Below are 22,289 nucleotides of genomic sequence, written 5' to 3'. Positions count from 1 at the left end.
AGACGAATCATTTAGGAGGAGAAAGCCTGCCTGTTAATAAGCAGGCCTGATGTGACTAATGGCAGTTCTGGCCTCAGCCTGGACAGTAGGGGCTCACAGAGGCCAACCTGGCTCAGTTTTGGCTCTCTCTCAGCTTGGCAGGTTTAGAACGTGTTTCCAACTGAGGGCCCCAGGGATTCTGGTACAAAAATGCTGAAAACCCTCAAGTACAGTGGTATGTTTATAAAAGTCACAGGGGCCCCAGTCCCGCCCAGGAGAGGTCAAGGAAATGCGTTTGTCTAACCTCACAAAGGTTCTCCCAGAGAATTTTATTTGATTTAATCTATGTCTGTAGCAAGCACAACTGAATAATAAGCCATTTATTATGAAAGTTAAGAGTATGTTTCTGACTGGGACCTAGGTAGCTCTAGCTGTGTTGTCTCTCCCTGTCTCCTTTTTCAAGTACAGTGACTGAAGGTTTTGGCTGAACTTTCTTTTTTATGTATCGCCCTGTTGTGAAGGGGAAATTAAGCAACACATATCCCATGAACAGATGGTTTGAGTGTGGTAGTGTGGATGCCATAGCAGCACCTTCACCGGATGGATCCCCACAGAAACTGCTCAGGGGAACGAGGGCAGGTGGAAAGGAAGAGCTGGTATAGGAGTGCCTGAGGAGTTAGGAGGGGATACCATGGCCAAGGACACATTCCAAGCATGTCCCAAGGCCAAGAGAGCCTGTGGACTTTGGGTTCCCCCACGTGGTTGTCTGCATGGGGTGCTTCTAGGGAAAGATGGGAATAAGGCTGGAGAGACAGACTGGCTTCAGGTATGATAGCACCAGAGACATGAGCAAGCTCTGTATTTTCTCTAGGTTATCTCATCACTTTAAAAACCATCTCTCTACCACTGGAATTTCAGATAGACCTTCCTAGTTTCCACCTCTCTCCAGATTTCTATGGCGGCTGCCCTTGTAACATCTCCAACAAGAAAGCCTGAAGGACATCTCAGAACTGAATTCTCCAACCTGTTCCACCCCTGATTATCCCCATCTTCTCAATAATGACAAAAATACAAAACTGTCGTTGATGCACTCTTCTCTCCATATCACATTTACTGATGAGTTCTGCCGACTTGACCTTTAAGACATACTACAAAGACTCAAACCTCTCTTCAGCACCTTGAGCTCCTGTTTCTTTGACCACAGCAATAACCTCCTAGCTGTGCTCTCCCGTGGCATCACCACATGAAACAGACCACGTCATACCCCTCATTATGTGGAGTGACTGGCGATCAAAGTCCTGTTAGAGTGAGTTCAAGAGAAATTAGGTATAGGGGAAGTGACGCCATATTTTTAGTCAGCTCTGGGAGAGTCATTTTGAGAGGCAAATGTGAGTTGGAAGGGTGTGGGTTGGAGAAAGTGAGGCATGTTTTGTTTGTTGATGGGGAGATATGGGAGAAAGGGAGCACAAGGTAATGCTAGGGTGAGGGGAAGATGCCTGGGACCATACTTCTCCCTGGTGTCTCAGGGAATACAGCTCATCCACAGTCACAGGACAGAGGAACCCGAGTGCCTGCTGCACAGGTGAGTTTTAGGTTGGTAGACTTATGTCCAGCCACAGGTTAACACCCCTTCTCAGTGAAGTAGGAAGTGGGCTCATCAGCTGACAATGAGGAGGGTGAATTGGTAGAATAAGAATTATGTCAGGGAACATACGCCTTCTTTCTGGCCCTACCATGGAGCCTTTGACTAGCTCTTCCTTCCATCTGGAATGTTTTTACTGAGGATTTTCACATGGCTGGTGACTGTGACATTCAGATCTTGGCCTAAATGTCACCTCCTCAGAGAGTCTCTCTCTGACCTCAGAATCTAAAATAGCCACCTTGCCACTCACAGTCACATCACCGTATTTTAATTCTCTGACTAGCATTTGTTAGTGTGAGATATTCAGCTAGTTTATTTTGTACTTGTTCACATATTTATTACTGCATCTCTTATGAGGTATTAGTACACACTAGGCCCTGAACACATAGAGAAATTTTCTTGAATAAGCATGAGACATTCCTTTTCCTTAAGGAAAAAATGCAAATGTATCATGATAGAATACTATAGAACCCAATATGGGTATATAGACTTGAGTAGGCCTGAGATTAAATCTGTGTGTGTGGTATAGAGGGTGGCCGGGCATCCTGTACCCTTGGCTTCAGCAGGAGGCAGCTTAAGTTACAAGTGACCCATACCTTTCCAGGCCAAGAGAAGGTCTCTGAGTTCTCAAGGTCATTCAGTACTAACCTGAACTTTGTATCAGCCTTCCTATGCTGGCTTCCTCTAGTGTACATGGGCTTAGTTAGAGGTCCAGTTACCATTAGTGAAGATTCTTAAAATATCTGACCTAAGTGTATCAAGAAAAAAACCCTTTAAAATGGGAAAAATGGAGAGGCTGAGCTGTATTTTTTAAGTCTTAAATTGATGTCTGAATTAGGCCTAAGGATCCTTCTGGCTCTGCCACCAGTGCAATCTTTTTAGCGGGCTAAAATTAAGACCTCCAGCCTAGAGACAAATGCAAACAAAACTTCCTGCATCTAAAATAACCTTTTATCTTAAAGTGATAGCTTATGTTTCTGACAATTTCTTAAAGAAATCCTAAGCCATCTAGGGAAAGACTGTAATTAGCCAAAAAAAAAAAAAGTCCATTTCTATGTATTCTCTAAAAACAAAACAGACAAAAACACCTTGTATACCCAGTTTAAGATAATTCATAGAAATATGTATATATTCTAGCCATGCGTTTCTTCTCTAAATTTCTGATGATTGTCCTGAGGTGCTAAATCACTTAGGACTGAACCTGTATATCAGTCTCTAAAAGGATAAAATAGGAAGTGACCATGTATCTAGTCAAGTAACCGAAGACCACTCACCCTCCCTTGGCCAGGAAACATGAAAAGAGTGGACAAAATTTACTTCAGAAAGAAAAGAAATTTCATAAGCCCTGATTTGATTCACCATTTTGGTTAAAGTCATGGATACTTCAAACTACCTGTCACCTTGATGGCAAACTCTATAAATGGGAGGAACCAAACCAAGATTCATGAAAGTTAAGATTTTTAATAGCTGTTTCATTTTCTTCTTCTGCCTATATATATATATATATAAAAAAATGACTTCATGTGGCTCAGATAACATGCTGTCCAGAGTCCTATAATTGGTGACGTTTCTTGTTTACTTCTTCAGGAAAGATCCAAGTGACTTGGGCTTTCAAAGGCACTGTCCGAGACCTGGGGGGACATAAGTGGGTGTCTGCATTTTTCTGCTGGTTTGTGAAGTTCACCTCACTGACTGACCTATAAATTACCAACCATATAATCTGCTGGATGGGCATGCAGAGTTCTGGACTGCAGTGTTTTCTGTTTCTCCTTTATTTAGGCTGGAGGAGAAAAACTAGATCCAGAAGAGGCACTGATCTATGAAGAGGATTTAGACGAAGGGGATGGTGTTGAAGGCGAGGTGGAAGAGAGCACAAAATTAAAAATGTTCCGCAGACTCGCCTCTGTGGCCTCCAAGCTTAAGGAGTTTATCGGCAACATGATAACCACCGCTGGGAAAGTTGTGGTGACAATTTTACTTGGGTCGTCAGGTGAGAGTTCCCGGTACCGGATGGAGCACATGTAGCACTCTGGCGAATAACAAGAGACAGGGCCAAGGACAATATACAAAAAGAAACAATTCTGGTTTGTGACACTAAACTCATAACCGGAGCTGTTATAAAACCAGCCAGGTGTACGCAGCACACACAGAGAAATAATTTTCCCCATTCAGTTCTAGCATTTGTGTTTTTAGTTGGTTTCTGTCAACTTCTGCAAAGCAATCTTTTTCTATATCTAAGTGATATCACTTTTTTGAATGTGTAGATCTGAAAAACACTCTCCTTCTCCCCCAGAGCCCATGAATGGCAGTGGGCTATGATGCACAATGTTGGTGTACCCCTCCAGAGCCACATTTATGGGTCCTGAAAGCCTATCTGTTTACATTGGATCATTAGCAATCTTAATTTAACTCTCCAGGACATACTATTTTTCTTTCTCAGTTAGATTGTAATCTTGCAGCACAGACACTCACTTCCTTTAAATCTTGGCTGCTGGCTGCTTGTTCCATAATAATGTTATCTCCATCTTCTCCCTCCTTCCATCCTGAGGTTGGCAGCTGCTCCACAGCTACTGTGAACTTTAGTCCATACCTCTTTGTTGAAATTGTACAAAATGAAATGATGTGACTATTTTTTAATAGGAAAATTAAAAAGTGGGAAAGAGAATAGAATTTCACAAGAAATATATCCCAGTATTTTAATAGAGTCAGTTCAAAATGCCCCCCCAAAAGTTTTTAAATACCTGTCAAATACCTCATTTTACATGTTCCCTTTTGGTAAGAGTGTAAATCATTGATCATTTTGTTAGGTAGGGCAAAGTTTTAGTGAGACTTTGCCACAGGTGTGGTATTATTATGAATCCTACTTAACCAACAACAAAAAAGTAAGTTATTATAAAAAGTGGTATCAGGGAAAGTTGGAGTGGACATAGAGTATTCCTGAAAAATGGAGAGGGAGGAGTAGAAAGTTGGAAACAGGCAAGTAAATATGCCAAATTCTTTTGTTTGATATTTACTTTGCTCAAACACCATGGGAAGAATTTCTTCATCATCTTGTGTTTCCCTATATTTGTAAATATCACTTTATGTATGCCTTTTTTCACAAAAATAGCATAAGTTCTGATTTTATAAATAAAATGTGACTCATATATTAATAACTTGACCCATACCTGAAAGCATATGAAGGAAGTGTACATAATCTCCAATAGTTACATTTCCTGAGTAGTAAATTATTTTCTCATTCTGCACAGTTTTTCATGACCACCACTCTTCTTCCTTAGGTATGATGTTGCCATCTTTGACTTCATCCGTGTACTTCTTTGTATTTTTGGGTTTGTGCACCTGGTGGTCCTGGTGCCGGACGTTTGATCCATTGTTGTTCAGCTGCCTCTGTGTTCTGCTGGCTATTTTCACTGCGGGACACTTGATTGGACTTTATTTATACCAGTTCCAATTCTTTCAAGAAGCTGTTCCACCCAATGACTACTATGCAAGGTAAGAAAAATTGTTAAAACATTTCAAGGGGAGCTAGCCCTCCTTTATGATCTCGTTTGACTTTGCAGGGTTTCTTCCTGATGCCAATTCATGTGTTCAGCAGAGGTTTAGTGGGGATGTGAGAAGCAATCAAGTGCTTTCAGGTTATTGAATGACAAAATCTAGAAGGAAGTAGAAGGTCACTTCAGATAGAGGTGCTGCTGGAACATGGAGAGAGAGAAGACTGTTATTTAGGCTCAGCTGTGAAAGAGATCCCAGGAGAACATTTTACATCAAAGAAGAGTAACATGTTAAAGCATCCAGCTGGAGGATGCTCTCACAGGCCAAATAGAACATCAAAAATAATAATGAATTGATTATAAAAATATAAAAATAAAAATGCATGAATTCATGAAGAGAGAGAGCTGATTTGCTTCAGTTGAAGACGACTATTACACCTACTCCTTACTTTGAAAAATGAGGATGAAAGGCAAAGAATCCAGCATTTGCTTTGACTTTTTAGAAGAAACTCTAGGAGATTCTCAGCTGATGAGACAAAACCCACCTTTACAGGATAACACTAGTAATGAAAGGGGGAAGAATAAAAGAATTAGAAAATTACTATCTCTCTGTTCTTAATGAAATACTGATTTTTGTTGCAAACTGAAACCATTACTTTAAAAAGGGGCTGTTGGGCTGAAGGATGTTTGCAGAATGACAAAGTATAACTTCAATGACCATTTGCCAATGGCGAAGGGAAAATCAAACTTTTGTAGTGGTGATCAACACCGCAACCAATTGATCAAACTAGTACTACCTAAAGTGGCATAGCTCAACATTTCACACTTGTAGATGTGATGCAATATGACATATACAGCATCATTTTGTTAAACTTCTAGACCTAACCTCTGCATTGTAGTAACATATAAAGGATAAATGTAATGACTCCACAAGAAAACAGAGAAACCCAGAATGTGGATTCTATAAGGTAAATTATCTGATCTCTAAAAAACTCAGCATCATGAAGAGAAATGTATGTAGAGGCAGTAAGGATAAGGGCTGTTCTAATTTAAAAGATAACTGGGGAGACCCAGCAGACAGATGTGAAGACTGACTCTAGATGACATCTTGGTTCAATGACACATCTCTAAAAGACATTCTGAGGTTAAATGGGGGAAATGTCAACATTCACTGGTTATTAGCTGATTGTATAGAATTATTGTTAATTCTTAGGTGCATGATTGTTGGGTGGGGATATAGGAAAATATATGATTGGCATTGGGTTATCCATTGTGCTGTTTCAACTTTTCTGTTTCTGTAGAAAAGTTTATAATTGGAAGTTATAGAAAAAAGAAGCGAAGACAGAAATGGTGAGAGAGAATATGAGGGGGTTGAGAGCAGTGCCTGTAGCCTTATCTCTGATGTGTCTGGGAAGTGGTGTAGATGTTTTTTGTCCTTTTGTTGGGAAATGAGGAACCTTCAATTTAAAAGAACATGAGTAATATTAGCAACCTCATGATGTAGATTTGCATCCTTCTTTCAAGGGATCCTGATTGTGTTTTCATATGATAGTAAATATGAAGCAGGAATGTGTGTGCTTACCTTGTTTTTATTAATTCATACATAAAATCTGTCTAGTCTGTAGCTGTGTCTACACAAGTCTAGAAAAAAATTCAAGTCCTAAAACCACTTATATCCTGTTAAAACAAGTTAGTACTCAACACACACTTATAATCTGACAAATTCTAAACACAATTGGCATAATCTGGAGGTTTACCAAGTATAATTCAGTCTAAAAAGAGAGGAATGTTACATAGACACATTAAAACTGAGGAACCACAATATGGAAACAAGCTAAGTGCCCACTGACAGATGAATGGATAAAGAAGATGTAATATATATATATATATATAATATATTAATATATTACATCTATATTACATCTATTATATATAGATGTAATATATATAATTAATATATATAATTACATATATATGTAATATATAATACAGTATATATATATATACTGTATATAAACACAATGAAACATTATTCAGTCTTTAACAAGAAGGAAACCTTGCCATTCATGACAACGTGATGAAACTTGAAGGCATTATGCTAATGAAATAAGTCAGACAGAGAAAGACAGATACTGTATATTTGTCTACTTATATATGGCATCTAAACAAAAGAGCCGACTCACAGAAACAGAGTAGAAAAGTGGTTACCGGGGTGACATGAGCAGGAAAGAGGAGAAGCTGGTAAAAGAGTACAAACTCACATATGAGGTGAATAAATCCTGAAGATCTAATGCACCAGGTTCACTATAGCTAATAGTACTGTATTGTATATTGTACACTTGATAGTTACTAAGAGATTAGATCTTAAGCATTTTCACCAAAAAAGTAATTATGTGAGGTGTATTAATGAACTAGATTGAGGTAATCATTTCACAGTGTACACGTCTATCAAATAAACACACTGTACACTTTAAATATATTACAATTTCATGTGTTGGTTACACCTGAGAAGCCTCATTAATGGTGCAGATTTATATAATATCTATTTATTTTAGGCAGAAGTGAATAAATGCTGAATTTCAGTACAGACACAAGTTCTAGACTAAATGAATCCTTTGGTTTCTTTTATTTTTTGGTCTGTTGAACATGCATAGAAAAAATGTTTTTGGGACACCTGGATGGCTCAGTGGTTGAACATCTGCCTTTGGCTCAGGTCATGATCTCTGAGCCCCATGATCGAGTCCTGCAATTTGCTCCCTTCAGGGAGGCTGCCTCTCCCTTACCTGTATCTCTGCCCTTCTCTCTGTGTCTCTCATGAATAAATAAATAAAATCTTAAAAAAAAAAAGTTTTGTCTGTTGGAAGGGCTGACTTTTAGAGGGTGATTTAATTGGGAATGTAAGTATCTTCTATATGCCAGTATCCCCTCCCCCCAGTTTAAGGATCTTTTCTGCCATCTAGAGACTGAAGATAGGAAATACAAATAATATTCAGAATTGATGGGATGAGCACTAGGTGTTACGCTGTATGTTGGCAAATTGAACTCCAATAAAATAAATAAATAAATAATAAAAAATATTCAGAACCACCTCGAAAACATTTTTTGTGTCAAGGATTGGCTAGTAAATATTTTAGGCTTTGTCGCAATTATGTTAAGAAGCCATTGTAGCAGAAAAGCAGCCACGGACAGATTTAAAAGAATGATGAGGTTCTTTTCCAGTAAAGTTTTGTGGACACTGAAATTTGAATTTCATATTATTTTCACATGTCACGAAGTATTATTTTCCTTTTGATTTTTTCCAGCCACTCAAAAATGTAAAAACAAAACAAAACAAAAAATGTAAAAACCATTGTTAGCTCATATTTTATACCCAAACAAGTGGTGAACAAGCCTTACCAACCTATGATGTAGGTGATAATAGTCCTAATAGGGTAACAACGTGCCGTATTTATTACTCATTCTAATTGTCACAAACAAAATTATAATTTATTACGTGTAATATTAATCATATTAAGTAATTATACTTACACTTTGTAGATGATCCATTTAAACAGTTTAAAAAGTTCATCACAAATAATTTCATAGAGATAAGTCATTAAAAGTTAAGTTGCTTTTTAGGGTATAGACTTTTTGAGCTAAACAATGAAATATAAATATAAATATAAATACACTGCCTTGTTGTAGATTCCTACCCTCCCTCCATTCACTTGGTGATCACAAGCCATTGCATTTTAGTCCTAGAAAGCTTGAAAATTTGTATATCTAAAATAATAGTTTTTTCATAAGGTGTAATCCCAGTGCATTGTTATCAACCCCAAATTCTAAGTTGGAAGAAAACAAACTGGAAAGTGGCAAAAGAAACTCTTCTTGCTTGGGCACTTGTCAAAAATTTCATAACCACAGAGATTTCAGCATATATATCCAGCTTCAGATGTGGCTGTTCTTAAAACAATCCATTTTTGGAGACAAAATGGACAAGCCGTTTTTGTCTTCTCAAAAGCTTTCAAATGCGCTCTCTGGTCCAAATTATCTTTATTTTTAGAAAATTTGAATTGATTTGTTTATCATTAGTATAATACCTATTTTTTGGTGATTATTTGGAAAAATATAATGAAGGATAAAGAAAGCCACCTTTTTAAAATGTAATCCCAGCCTCCCGAAATAAGTGCTATTTATTTCTGAGTCTATATTCTTCCAGAATTTTTCCTAGGCATATATGAAGCTTTTTAAAACAAACTCTGAATCATAATGCACATACTGTTTTGTAAGTTGCCTTACATTTTTGTTTTACATTCTCCCATGTTATGAAATGTTTTTCTAAAATGTGATTGCCATTGGCTGCAAAGTGCTTGAATGTGTCGATAGATTATAGTCAGTCCCTGATTTCTGACCACATAGATTTTTTCAATTCCATTAACTTTATTTTTGTAAGTTTTTATTTAAATTCTAGTTAGCTAATATACAATGTAGTATTAGTTTCAAGTGTACAAAAGAGTGATTCAGCACTCCATACAATACCCTAGGCTCATCACAACACGTGCACTCCTCAGTTCCCACCACCTATTTCAACGTTCCCCCAACCCACTTCCCCTCTGGTAACCATCAGTTGGTTCTCTATTTTTTTAAAAAAGATTTTATTTATTTATTCATGAGAGACACAGAGAGAGGCAGAGACACAGGCAGAGGGAGAAGCAGATTCCATGCAGGGAGCCCAATGTGGGACTCCATCCCAGGACTCTGGGATCATTCCCCGAGCCAAAGGCAGACGCTCAACTGCTGAGCCATCCAGGCATCCCAGTTGATTCTCTCTAATTAAGAGTTTGTTTCTTGGTTTGCCTGTCTCTCTCTACCAATTGCTCATTTGTTTTGTTTTAAATTCCACATATGAGTGAAATCATATGGCATTTGTCTTTCTCTGATAGACTTGTTTTGCTTTGGATAATACTCTGTAGCTCCCTCCATGTCATTGCAAATAGCAAGATTTCATTCTTTTTATGGCTGAGTGTTAGTCCATTGTGTGTATGTGTGTATGTGTATCACATCTTTATTCATTCATCCTTCGATGGACAACCTGGGCTATTTCCATAATTTGGCTATTGTAGATAATGCTACTGTAAACATTGGGGTGTATGTATGCCGTTGAATTAGTATTTTTGTATCCTTTGGGTAAATACCTGGTAGTGCAATTGCTGTATCATAGGGTGGTTCTATTTTAACTTTTTGTGGAACTGCCACACTGTTTTCCAGAGTGGTTACACCAGTTTCCATCCCCACCAACAGTGCAAGAGAGTTCCCTTTCTTCATATCCTCTCCAACACCTGTTTTTTCTTGTGTTGTTGATGTTAGCCATTCTGACAGATGTGAGGTGTTATTTTATTGTAGTTTTTATTTGTATTTTGTGTTGTACAATATTTAAAATATTGTAGTATTTTATTTGTATTATATTGATGATGAGTGACTTTGAGCTTCTTTTCATGTGTCTGTCAGCCGTCTATGTCTTCTTGGAAAAATGTCTATTCGTGTCTTCTCATTTTTAAATCAGATTATTCATTTTTTGAGTGTTCTTTATGTATTTTATATACTAACCCTTTAGCTGATATGTTATCTGTGAATATCTTCTGCTATTCCACAGGAAGCCTTTTAATTGTGTTGATCATTTCCTTTGCTGTACAAAAGCTTTTCATTTTGCTGTAGTCCCAATAGTTTCTCTTTGCTTTGTTTCCCTTGCCATAGGAGACATGCTAGTAAGAAGTGGCTATGGGGGATCCCTGGGTGGCGCAGCGGTTTAGCGCCTGCCTTTGGCCCGGGGCGCGATCCTGGAGACCCGGGATCGAATCCCACATCGGGCTCCCGGTGCATGGGGCCTGCTTCTCCCTCTGCCTGTGTCTCTGCCTCTCTCTCTCTCTCTGTGTGATTATCATAAATAAAAAAAAAAAGAAGTGGCTATGGCTGATGTCAAAGAGGTTACTGTCTATGTTCTCTTCTAGGATTTTTATGGTTTCATTGACTATGTTGATTTATTATTTTTTTAATTTATTTAAGGATCTGGAGATTTCAGTAGTCCTGGGCCAAAATTGTGATAATATACATGGTGATTCCCTCACCATGCCAGTAATGTATACTGAAATCCCATATCTAGGTGTAGCACAGATCTGGAGTTTCATTTTTCTCCAAGGTGACCTCTTCTTTCAACCAGGAGATTGTATGCTTCCTTCCAGGTCCTTCCAGGCCTGTGATGGAATTTTCCATTACATTTAGCCAAGGAAGGGTGTTGAGAAGGTGAGTATATGGGATGAATAGGAGATTAAAGTTCGCATAGAAGCAGAGTAGAGGAGTGACATTGCCTCAGAAGGAGAATTAGTGATTCTCTTCCATGTTTTGCACATAGGAAGCACATGATCAGATTTTCCAAAACAAAATTCAGGGCTCATTATTTGATAGCTATGATTGTACTCATGGGAAGGTGAAGACTTTGTGTTTGAAAGTAGGATAATTTTTCCTAAATCTGAAATGCTATAACCACATGAAAAACTTGGTGACCACTCTTCTGAAGTTTATCCAGCAAAATAAAACTGCAGAACAAACCCACCTAACTTTATGTGAGATCAAGAATGTACCAGTCAACATAATTTGTTTAATAGAATAGAGCCCAATGACAGCTGCTATTTTTGAAGGTCTCCCTAACAAAAATGATGAAGTAAACAAAATTTGGCTTTGCTAATGCAGCCTGTAATCTCTTCCAAAGGTTTTGTATTTTCAAGGGAATTTCTATAGACAGCAACCATTACCTATTTTGAAAGACATGAAGCAAGATTAAAGATGGTAGGCTTATGTTCAGATTTCTCCACTTATACATATGATTATCCTCACCTGTTTTCCTACCTGTAGGGCTGGCCACATTTATGAAGCTTTGAATCTTGGACAATTTCTATCCTGCAGGTTTCCTGCACTAAAATTTCGAAAAGTATGCTGGGTAGAAATGGGGCCACGCTGGTGGACCTGATTTGTTCTTCATTGTTATGAATGGCAGGTACCTTGAAAGGCTTTAAGACACATTTGAATGTGATAAACTTCTACTTACCAGTGGCATGAATTAAAAGCTAATTGCAACAGTTTGGCAGCACACCACTGACTACGTTTCCTTGTGAAGATGATACCAAAAGTCATTTTGAGTTGAACTAATCTAAAAAAAAAAATCCTGACAAAAAGTGGGTTCTTTGTTTTTTAATCTTAAGTTATCTCAATAAAACAGGTAAAAGTTCTGATGTGGGCCAGGGTGGAAGATGTGACTGGAGGCTAAAAGTCTATTGTTTTCTTAATTAGTATGGAGACACTTAGAACATGTAAGTTTATTTTTTGACCCTATTAATGAACATTATGTGTGTGTTAAGCCTTGGGATGATAGGTCGTTCTTTAAATTATCTCATCTGGTCTTCAACTGGCTTTTGTTCCAACTTCTGAACTTTCTCAAGAATATCTGCAGGAATTACTTCAGGGATTGGACTTATTTGCTCAAATTTATTTTCTTCATTTGCTGCCTTCTTCACTTTAAGATATGAAGTTTGAACATGAAAGGGCAGGAAGGAATGAGAGAGATCTTGAGGCCTTTTTCTGTGAAAGTAGGATTCTCTGTAAAATAAATAGACAATGATTTGCCCCATGTTACCCTTTTTATGTGCTATTTCAATAAATAATGATGATAAGAAAATGCATTATGTTTAAAGAAGGAAAAGCTTGTGTTTATTTCAGGGTTAAAACAACATAAAAAAGAAAAAAGCAAAGCCTGAATCTCCAACATCATGAGTTAACTATTCTATGAAAAATGTTTAAAAACAAACATTAAGAACACAATCTCATTTATTATATTTACACTATCCTAATGCTAGTCATAAAAATGTCAGTAATATGTAGGGAGTAATAAAGGCCTTAATGCTGTCTTTTTCTCCTGATTGAGGGAAGCCAGTGGGTCCTTTAGAAAACGGAACAAAGCAATCAGTTTTCCTGTCAGGTCTGCTGCAGTTTGCTTTGTAAGCTATTCTATCATTCAGGTTATTTCTAAGAATGTACTTTTCACCCCAGCCCTGGATTGCTATGTTGTGCCTGTCTTGCGTTGGAGTAATCTAGAGTTTAGTTACAAAAACAGCACAGAAAAACTAAATTATTTTCCATGGAAACCAGTTGGCAAGAATTTCATCTGAAAGCAGTCAAGCAGTCGGGGTGGGGGGGGTGGGGGGGGGCAGGGATAAATGTAAAGCAGGTCATTTTCATGGTAAGGAATGTAAATTCACCCAAAGAAGTTAACACTTTTCCTTTACCTTTTTGTTAAAAGATGGCACTGGCAGATATCTATAGACTTGTAGAGTTTGTAGGTGATATAAAGATAACCAAACTCTGGGTTTCATTCTGAAAAGAATTTTAGCAATTAAGTGACCTGTTCAATGTCTCAAGCAGGGTTCACTTGTGCATATCTGAAAAGTGAAAATAGAAGCCAAAAGAGACATTGACTTTCCACAGATAAATGGAAAATCAAAAGAACATAAATACTTGAACCCCTGAGTCCAACTGGGCAATTTGCCATAACCTTATGGCTACCTAGGACCTTAGGTGTGTGTGGACCTAGGTGTAGGTGTGTGGTAGACCCAGGAGGCCTGGTAAATGGGGTGCCCTACACAGCCATGACACCTGGCATCATGTATGAAGCAGCTACTGCTTCTCACCAGGTGGACAAGCCTTGGCACAGGATGTTTATCTAACTGAGGGAAACTAAAACTTTTCAACCTCATTTTCCAGAATGTCAGCTGTGATTAAATGTTGTGGACCAAAATTTTTCACCTTTTACTTATTGAGAGCATTTCCCAGGAAGGGTGTCCTTCCCATTTTCATGGAAAATCTGTTCTACTCTCTGTGGGATCCACATAGTACTTGACCTGACAGTCCAGTCTCCTTCTGCTGGGTTCATATATACAAGAGCAGCTCATCTGCATACATGCGGCAACAGGGCAGGACTTTCTGCCCAAATGCTATCCCTGTTATCAAGCAGAAGGTGGGGGTCCACTGGCTTATAATGTGATAGATATGGAGAGGATTATGGTAATGCATTCTCTGGAGCCCAACACCTAGGGGATGAATCTTGGCCTCGCTACTTTCTAGACAGAGCATCTGGGCACCACTATACCTCATGGTCTGTGCTTGGGTTTCCATATCTAGAAAATAGGGATGAGAATAATGCTTGTCTCAGAGAGGAGTGTTGTATTAAATAGGAGAATACCCACCAAATGCTGGACCATGTAGGGTGCATATTTAAAAGGACCTGATTTTATTGTTGTAGTCAGCGTATTAACACACATAAAACAGTTTTTTATTCAAACTCACTTTCCATAACTGACAGTGTAGCCTTATCTGGCACCTCAACTGCAGTTCTCTGAGAACATTAAGCTACTCTACCCCTTGTGCTGTTTCCTTCACTGGAAATGTCCTACTTCTTCATCCCACTGGCTAGCACATACACCTCCTTCTGGAACCTTCCATGTTTCTGTCTGGGAGGACCAAAAATTATTATCTGGGCAGTTACTCTATGCAGACTTGCTTCCTTGCACCTGCTGCACTGAACCATAATGATTGTCTATGAATGTGTCTCCCTGCCGGTTTTGGGTTTGGGTGGCCTGGGTACTGTCAGACTAACACTGCTGATCACACTGCTTTTAGGAAATCCCTGTCCAATCTGTTTTGTGCTCTGTCTCCTGCAACCCTTGTGTTTCATCTCTTTGTGCACCAAAATAAAGTAAAACTTGTTTAGACTTTTTCTGAACTCTAAACCACAGATAGGGCCACTGGCTATGAAACATGGGAAAACGATTTCCCAGAAAGGTCACTGTCAGTTTCAGGGCACCCACTGCAGTCCCACTGCTGTGTTCTGTGGTACATGCCCCCAGTTAGTGAAATATTAAGTCCAGCAAGAAACTAAGGAGGCTGTAGTACATGTGGTTCCTTACTTGTGGTGTTGGCAAATATTTATCTTTTGCTTGAGAAAAAAATGATAGTTTTACATTTATGCATTTAGAAAGTTCAAAAATAGCTTTATCCCTGATGGTTAAAGTTAACATGGTTAATGTAGTAAATAGCTTTCACTTTTGAAGAAATTAGAGATTTCAGTTCATACTGTGTTTCTTGGACACCCGGTTTATCTCTTAATTTTGAGGGACTTTGATTTATGTTTCTTCATTTCTCTGGACTTTGTCTTTAAAATGAGAGAGCTGTGGTGAATATTGATGAGATGGTGTTGCACAACAGTCTGCCCAGGCCTTACAATCAGAAGGCGATTAAGAAATGTTAGTTCTACTTTTCTCCATAGTTTTTGGTGTAGAAGGCATACATAATATGATTTTTTCCTCAATTTTAATGAGAAATATTTGACATGCATTGCTATATAAGTTCAGGCTACAGCATGATGGTATGACTTATATATGTTATGAAGTGATTATCACATAGGATCAGTGAACACCCATCTTCTCATGTAGATAAAATAAACAGAAAAGACAGAGGAAAAGAAAAAAAATGTTCTCTTTATGATGTGAACTCTTAGGACTTACTTTTTTAACCATTTTGCTATGTATCACACGACAGGGTTAACTCCGTCATTGGCTGTGGTCATTAGGTTGTACAGTACATCCCTAGTGCTTACTTATTTTGTAACTGGAAGTTTGTATCTTTCGAACACCCTCCTCCAATTTCCCCTCCCCTACCTTTTCACAACTGGTAACCACAAGTCTGATCTTTTTTCTATGAATGTGGGTTGTTGTTGGTTGGTTGGTTGTAGATTCCACATGTAAATGAGATCATACAGTATTTGTCTTTGTCTGACATATTTCACCTAGCACAAAGTTCTCAAGGTCTATTTGTGTTGTTGAAAATGATAGGAATAAGAAAGAAGAAAATGAGAGGATTTCCTTGGTGTTATGGCTGAATAACATTCCATTGTATATATACCTCACAACTTTATCCACTCATCAATTGATGGACATTAGGTCATTTCCATGTCTTGGCTATTGTAAATAATGCTGCTGTGTACAAGGGGGCACAGATATCTTTCCCAATTAGTGTTTTCAGTACCTTTGGATATATTCTCAGAAGTGGAATTGCTGAATCATATGGTAGTTCTATTTTTAATTTTTTGAGGATCCTCCATACTGTTTTGCAGGCTACACCAATTCACAGTTCAGCAGCACACAGGTTCCCTTTTCTCAACATCCATACCAGTTATTTGTATCCTTTTTGATAATGGTCATTCTAACAAGTGTGAGATGATAAGCTCATTGTGGTTTTAATTTGCATTTCCCTAATGACTAGTGATGCTGAGCATCTTTTCATGTGCCTATTGACCTTTCATGTACCTTTTTTTGAGAAATGTCTATTCAGGTTCTTTGTCCAATTTTAAATTGGGGTATTTGCTTTTTTGGATATTGAGTTGTAGGAGTTTCCTATATGTTTTGGGTATTAGCTCCTTATCTGATAAATGGTTTGCAAATATTTTTTCATATTCCATAGGTTGTCTTTTCACCTTGCTGATGATATATTTTGCTGTGCAGAAGCTTTTTAGTTTGATGCACTCCCACTTGTTTATTTTTTATTTTCTTTCTTGTGCTTTAGGTATCATATCAAAAAATCATTACCAAGTCTCATGACAAATAACTTTTGTTCCTGTTTTCCTCTAGGAGATTCATGGCTTCTGGTCTTAAATTTAAGTCTTTAATTCATTTTGAGTTAGTTTTGTGAATGATGTAAAATAGGCATCTAGTTTCATTCTCTTACGTATGACAATCCAGTTTTCCAAGCACCATTTATTGAAGAGACTGTCTTTTCTCCACTGAGTATTCCTGGCTCCCTTTTGAAGTATCAGTTGACTTTGTATGTTTGGGTTTATATCTGGGTGCTCAGTTCTGTTCCCTTGGTGTATTTGTGCATTTTTATGCCATTACCATACTGTTTTGATGACTATAGTTTTATAATATAGCTTGCATTCAGGAAGTGTGGTACCTCCTGCTTTGTTCTTCTTTCTCAGGATTTCTTTGGCTATTTGAGGGTTTTTGTGTTTCTATATACATTTTAGGAGTGTTTTATCTACTTCTGTAAAAAATTCCATTGGAATCTTGATAAGAATTACATTGAATCCATAGACAGCTTTCAGTAGTATTGACATGTTAACAATATTAATTCTTCCAATACACAAATACAGGGTGTCTTTCCACTTATTTGTATCTGTTTGGATATCTTTCATCAATGTATTATAATTTTCAACCAAGAGATCTTACACCTCCTTAGTTAAATTTGTTCCCAGTATTTTATTTTTCTGCTGCTATTGTAAATGGGATCAATTTATTTCTTTTTCAGTTGTTAGTGTATAGAAACATGACTGATTTTTGTATGTTAATTTGTGTCCTAAACTTTACTGAATTCATTATTTGTATATGACAGTTTTTTCGTTGAGTCTTTAGGATTTCTCTATACTAAATCAGTCTTTAGGATTATATATATATATAATATATATATATATATAATTTCTATATAATTTAATAGAGACAATTTTATTTCTTCCTTACCAGTTTTGATTTATTTTTATTTTTATTCTTGCCTGATTTATGAAGCTAGGACTTCCAGTACTATGTCAAATAGGTGTGGTAAGAGTGGGCACCTTGTCTTGTTCCTGATCTAATGGGAAAAGCTTTCAATCTTTCATCATAGAGTATGATCAAGCTGTCATCATATGGCCTATGTTATGTTGTGATATGTTCCTTCTGTGCCTAATTTGTTAAGAGCTTTTATCATGAATGGATGTTTAGTTTTGTCAAATGCTTTTTCTGGGTCTATTGAAATTACCCTGTGGTTATTTCCTTTCTTTTTATTAATGTAATGTATCACATTGATTTGTATTTGTTGAACCATCCTTGAATCCCTGGGAAAAATTCCATTTGATTATGGTAAATCATCTTTCAATGCCATTGAATTCAGTTTGCTATTATTTTATATAGAATTTTTTTTACATTTTTAAATTTAAATTCAATTTGCCAACATATAGTATAACACCCAGTGCTCATCCCATCAAGGGTCCTCCTTAGTGCCCGTCACCCAGTTACCTCATCCTTCCCCACCTCTCCTTCTGCAACCCTTTGTTTGTTTCCCAGAGTTAGGAGTCTCTCATGGTTTGTCTCCCTCTCTAATTTTTCCCACTCAGTTCCCCTCCTTTCCCTTACAGTTTTTAAATCAATATTCATTAGAAATAATGACCTGTAATTTTCTTTTCTAGTAGTGTTCTTTTCTGGCTTTGGTATCAGGATAATGTTGGTTTCATAAAATGACTTTGGAGGTATTCCTTCCTCTTTGATTTTTTTGGAAGAGTTTAAGAAATATTGGTGTTAATTGGTCTTTAAATGTTTGGTAAAATATACCAGTGAAGACATCTGGTCCTGGACTTTTGTTTGTTGGGATATTTTTGATCACTGATTCAATTTCCTTATTAAATCTATTCATATTTTTTATTTCTTCTTGATTCAATCTTGGTAGTTTGTATGTTTCTAATAGTTTTGCCACTTCTTCTAGGTTGTCCAGTTTGTTAGTGTGAAGTTGTTTATAGTAGTCTCTTGCAATTCTTTGATTTTCTATGTTATCAGTTGTAATGTCTACTTTTTTGTTTATAAGTTTTGATTTGGGTCCTTTCTCTTCTTTCCTTGTTTAGCTAAAGGTTTGTCAATTTTGTTTATCTTTTCAAAGAACCAACCTTTAGTTTGGTTAATATTTTCTATTGTTTTTCAATTTTTCATTTATTTTTCTTCTAATCTTTATTATTTCCTTTCTTCTGCTAACTTTGAGATCCAATTGGTCTTCTTTTCCCGGTTCTTTAAGGTGTCAAATTAGGTTGTGTATTTGGGACTTTTCTTACTTCTTGAAGTATACACTTATTGCAATGAACTTCCCTCTTAGATCTATTTTTGCTGCACTTATAAGTTTTGGGATGTTGTATTTCCACTTTCATTTTTTTCACAAAACTTTTTTTCCTCTTTTTAATTTCTTCTTTCATCCATTGTTTGTTCAGGAGAATGTTGCTTAATTTCCATGTATTTATAAATTTCCCACTTTTTTTCTTCTTGATTTCTAGGTTTATGCCATTGTGGTCAGAAAAGATACTTAGTATGATCTCAGTCTTCTTAAAATTTCTAAGACTTGTTTTTTGGCTTAACATATGGCTATCCTAGAAAATGTGCACTTGAGAAGAATATTTATAATGCTTTTGTTGAATGGAATGTTCTGTATATGTCTGTTAGGCCCGTTTGATCTGGAGTCTTGTTCAAATATACCATTTCTTTATTGATTCTCTGACTGGATAATCTATCCCTTATTGAGAGTGAGATAGTAAAGTCTCCAACTATTATTGTATTACTGTCTACTTCTCCTTTTAGCTCTGTTACTTTTTGCTTTATATATTTAGATGCTATTAAGTTGGGGTCATAAATATTCTTGATGGATTCACCACTTTACCATTATATGACGATCTTCTTGGTCTCTTTTTATTATTTTTAATGTATATTTTATCTGATATAGGTTTGGCTACCCTTTCTTTTTGTTGTTGTTTTGGTTTTTGGTTATCTTTTGCTTGAAATATCTTTTTCCATCCCTTCACTCTCAGTGTGTCTCAGTGTGTCCTTAAGGCTAAAGTGAGTGTCTTATAGGTAGCACATTGTTGGATCTTATTTTTAATCTATTCAGCCATTCTATGTCTTTCCATTGGCATATTTAATCTGTTTATGGTTAAAGTAATTACTGATAGGTGAAGACTTACTATTGCCATTTTGTTCATTATTTTCCAGTTATTTTATAGAATCATCATTCCTTATTTCTTAGTCTGCTGTCTGTGTGTGTGTGTGTATGTTGTGTATGTTTGTGTTGATGCTACTGATGGCATCAGTATGCTTTGACATTTTTATTATGTTCTTTTGTGTAATTGCTATAGGATTTTTCCTTCTGGTTACCATGAGGCTTATATAAAAAATCTTAAACTTATAACCTATTTTAAACTGGTAACAACTTCAATAGAATTTTTAAACTTTACGCTTTTACTTCTACTGCCCCTCACAATTTAGTTATTGCTGTTAGAATTTTTTATAGTGTGTAACTAATTACAGAATATTATAATTATGGTTATTTTTACTTCTTTTTAAAAACTTTTAAACTAGACATGTGAGTTATGAACCATAATCCCATACATAGTACTATGACCATGTTTACCATTACCAGCAAGGTTTATGCTATCTTTTACTGTTTTTAGTATGTTAATTAGTGTTTTTTTACTTCCATTCAAGAAACTCCCTGTAACATTTGGCTGGTCTGGTGATAGTGAACTTCCTCAGCTTTGGTTTGTTCAGGAAAGTTTGTGTCACTCCTGCATTTCTGAAGGACAGCCTTGTCAGATGTAAAATTATTGGTTGACAGTTATTTTCTTTCAGTACTTTGAATATGTCATCCAATCTCTCCGGCGAGAAAGTTCTGTTGAGATATCTGCTCATAGTTTTATGTTACTTCTCTCTTTTTTCTTGCTGCTTTTAAAATTCTGTTTTTGATTTTGACAATTTAATCATAATCTGTCTCAATGTAGTCCTATTGAGATTCAACCTAATTGAGGTCCTTTGAGCCTCATTGATGCAGATGTCTATTTCTTCGAGTTTAGGAAGTTTTCAGTCATTCTAGATTGAAATATACTTTTCCCCTTGTTTTCCTCTTCTCCTTATGTAATTCCCATAATGTTAATATTCCATAATTCCCGTAGGCTTTCTTCATTTTTTCATTCTTTTTTTCTTTTTGTTCTTCTGACTGGGTAATTTCCAGTGTCCTATCCTCCCAATTACTGATTTTTTCTTCTGCATGGTTGAGTTTACTGTTGAAATTCTTTATTGAATTCTTCAGTTCAGTTATTGTGCTTATGAACTCTAGGATTTCTGTTTGTCTGTTTGATGGTTGCTATTTCCTTGCTGAACTGGTTTTGTTCATGCATTATTTTCCTAACTTCATTTAGTTGTCTGTGTTTTCTTATAGTCCACTAAACTTCCTTAAGATGATTATTCTGAATAATAGATAATAATAAAAGATAAAGATCTGATGGTGCATAGATCCCTATTTCATTGTGATCAGTTATTGGAGTTTTATTAGTTTCCTTTAGTGGTGTCTTATCTAATTGATTTTTCATGATTCATGATTTCTTAGGTTGTTATGAGCACATTTGACTGTTTACTTCCTCATCCAGCTGTTAAGAAGTTTGCTTTGGCAGAGATCGTTCTTCACAAGTCAGCTCAGTTTGGTGTTTTGGATGTGCCCACTGGTAATGTCCTTGGGTCAGTGGGACCTGCCATTGTGGTCTATTTTTAGTTCAAGTTCTGACGATGGGTATGTTTGGAGTATGCCTCTAGCAGACAACAGTAAAATAGGACTGTTGATTTGGTTCCCTTTCTAAGTAAGGCTGAAAGATACACTCTGTATTTGCCTGGATTCTCTGATCAGGCTTACTAGATAGTCAGGACTGCATGCTATATTTAGTAGCAGAAGGAACTTTGAATAGCCTCCTTACCCTAGCAGGGCAACAAGTTGGGACTCAATAAATTTATAATCCATTGTTTGGGAACCCAAATCAAGCCAGTGTGCACTTAATTCTCTTGTTACATTAAATTTATAGTTTTGCTCTTTCATTGGGGGAAGCCATGGTCTGTGTTCTGTGTTCAAGTGCCATGTACATAGGGCCATTGAATGGGCTACACAGCTTCCCATATGCTCTGCTTAGATTCTTTGGTTAGACAGAGTGAATGCTGTTTAGCGATAAGTAGGACTACAAATTAGATTTCCTGCTTGGGTACAGCTAGAAAAGCAGCTCTACAATCAGCAAAGCTCTTTCTTAAGTCAAGTCTATCCACTCCCCAAGTTCTTTGGTTGAACAGGACCATGGGCTGTTTTGAAAACTATTAGCTTTTCCTCTGGAGAGCCTCTGAACATCACAGCCTCCATGAATTCTGGCCAGCTGTCCTGGTGAGATGGGGCTGGAAGATACTTCACAGTTGGTGGGACAACAACTCTACTCCTTACAAGGGCATGGGCAGAGTGAACTCTAGGGCCAGCAAAACTCTTCCTTTGAGGATCTGTAT

General features: G+C 36.9%; 1 protein-coding gene across 2 annotated transcripts in view; it reads left to right on the top strand.

The window, feature by feature from the left end:
* PIEZO2 (piezo type mechanosensitive ion channel component 2) overlaps positions 1 to 22,289 on the top strand; it is a 447,149-nt gene that overhangs the window by 263,807 nt on the left and 161,053 nt on the right. For both annotated transcript variants that reach the window (XM_055324440.1, XM_055324441.1), the window contains exons 6-7: positions 3,401 to 3,611; positions 4,900 to 5,113. In XM_055324440.1, the coding sequence (XP_055180415.1) occupies positions 3,401 to 3,611; positions 4,900 to 5,113 (425 nt within the window). The remainder of the gene's footprint in view (positions 1 to 3,400; positions 3,612 to 4,899; positions 5,114 to 22,289) is intronic.

Source organism: Nyctereutes procyonoides, unplaced genomic scaffold (assembly GCF_905146905.1).
Source record: "Nyctereutes procyonoides isolate TBG_1078 unplaced genomic scaffold, NYPRO_anot_genome, whole genome shotgun sequence".
NCBI classification, from domain to species: domain Eukaryota; kingdom Metazoa; phylum Chordata; class Mammalia; order Carnivora; family Canidae; genus Nyctereutes; species Nyctereutes procyonoides.
Note: the sequence above shows the minus strand (reverse complement) of the source record. Positions and strands in the feature narration are given on the sequence as shown.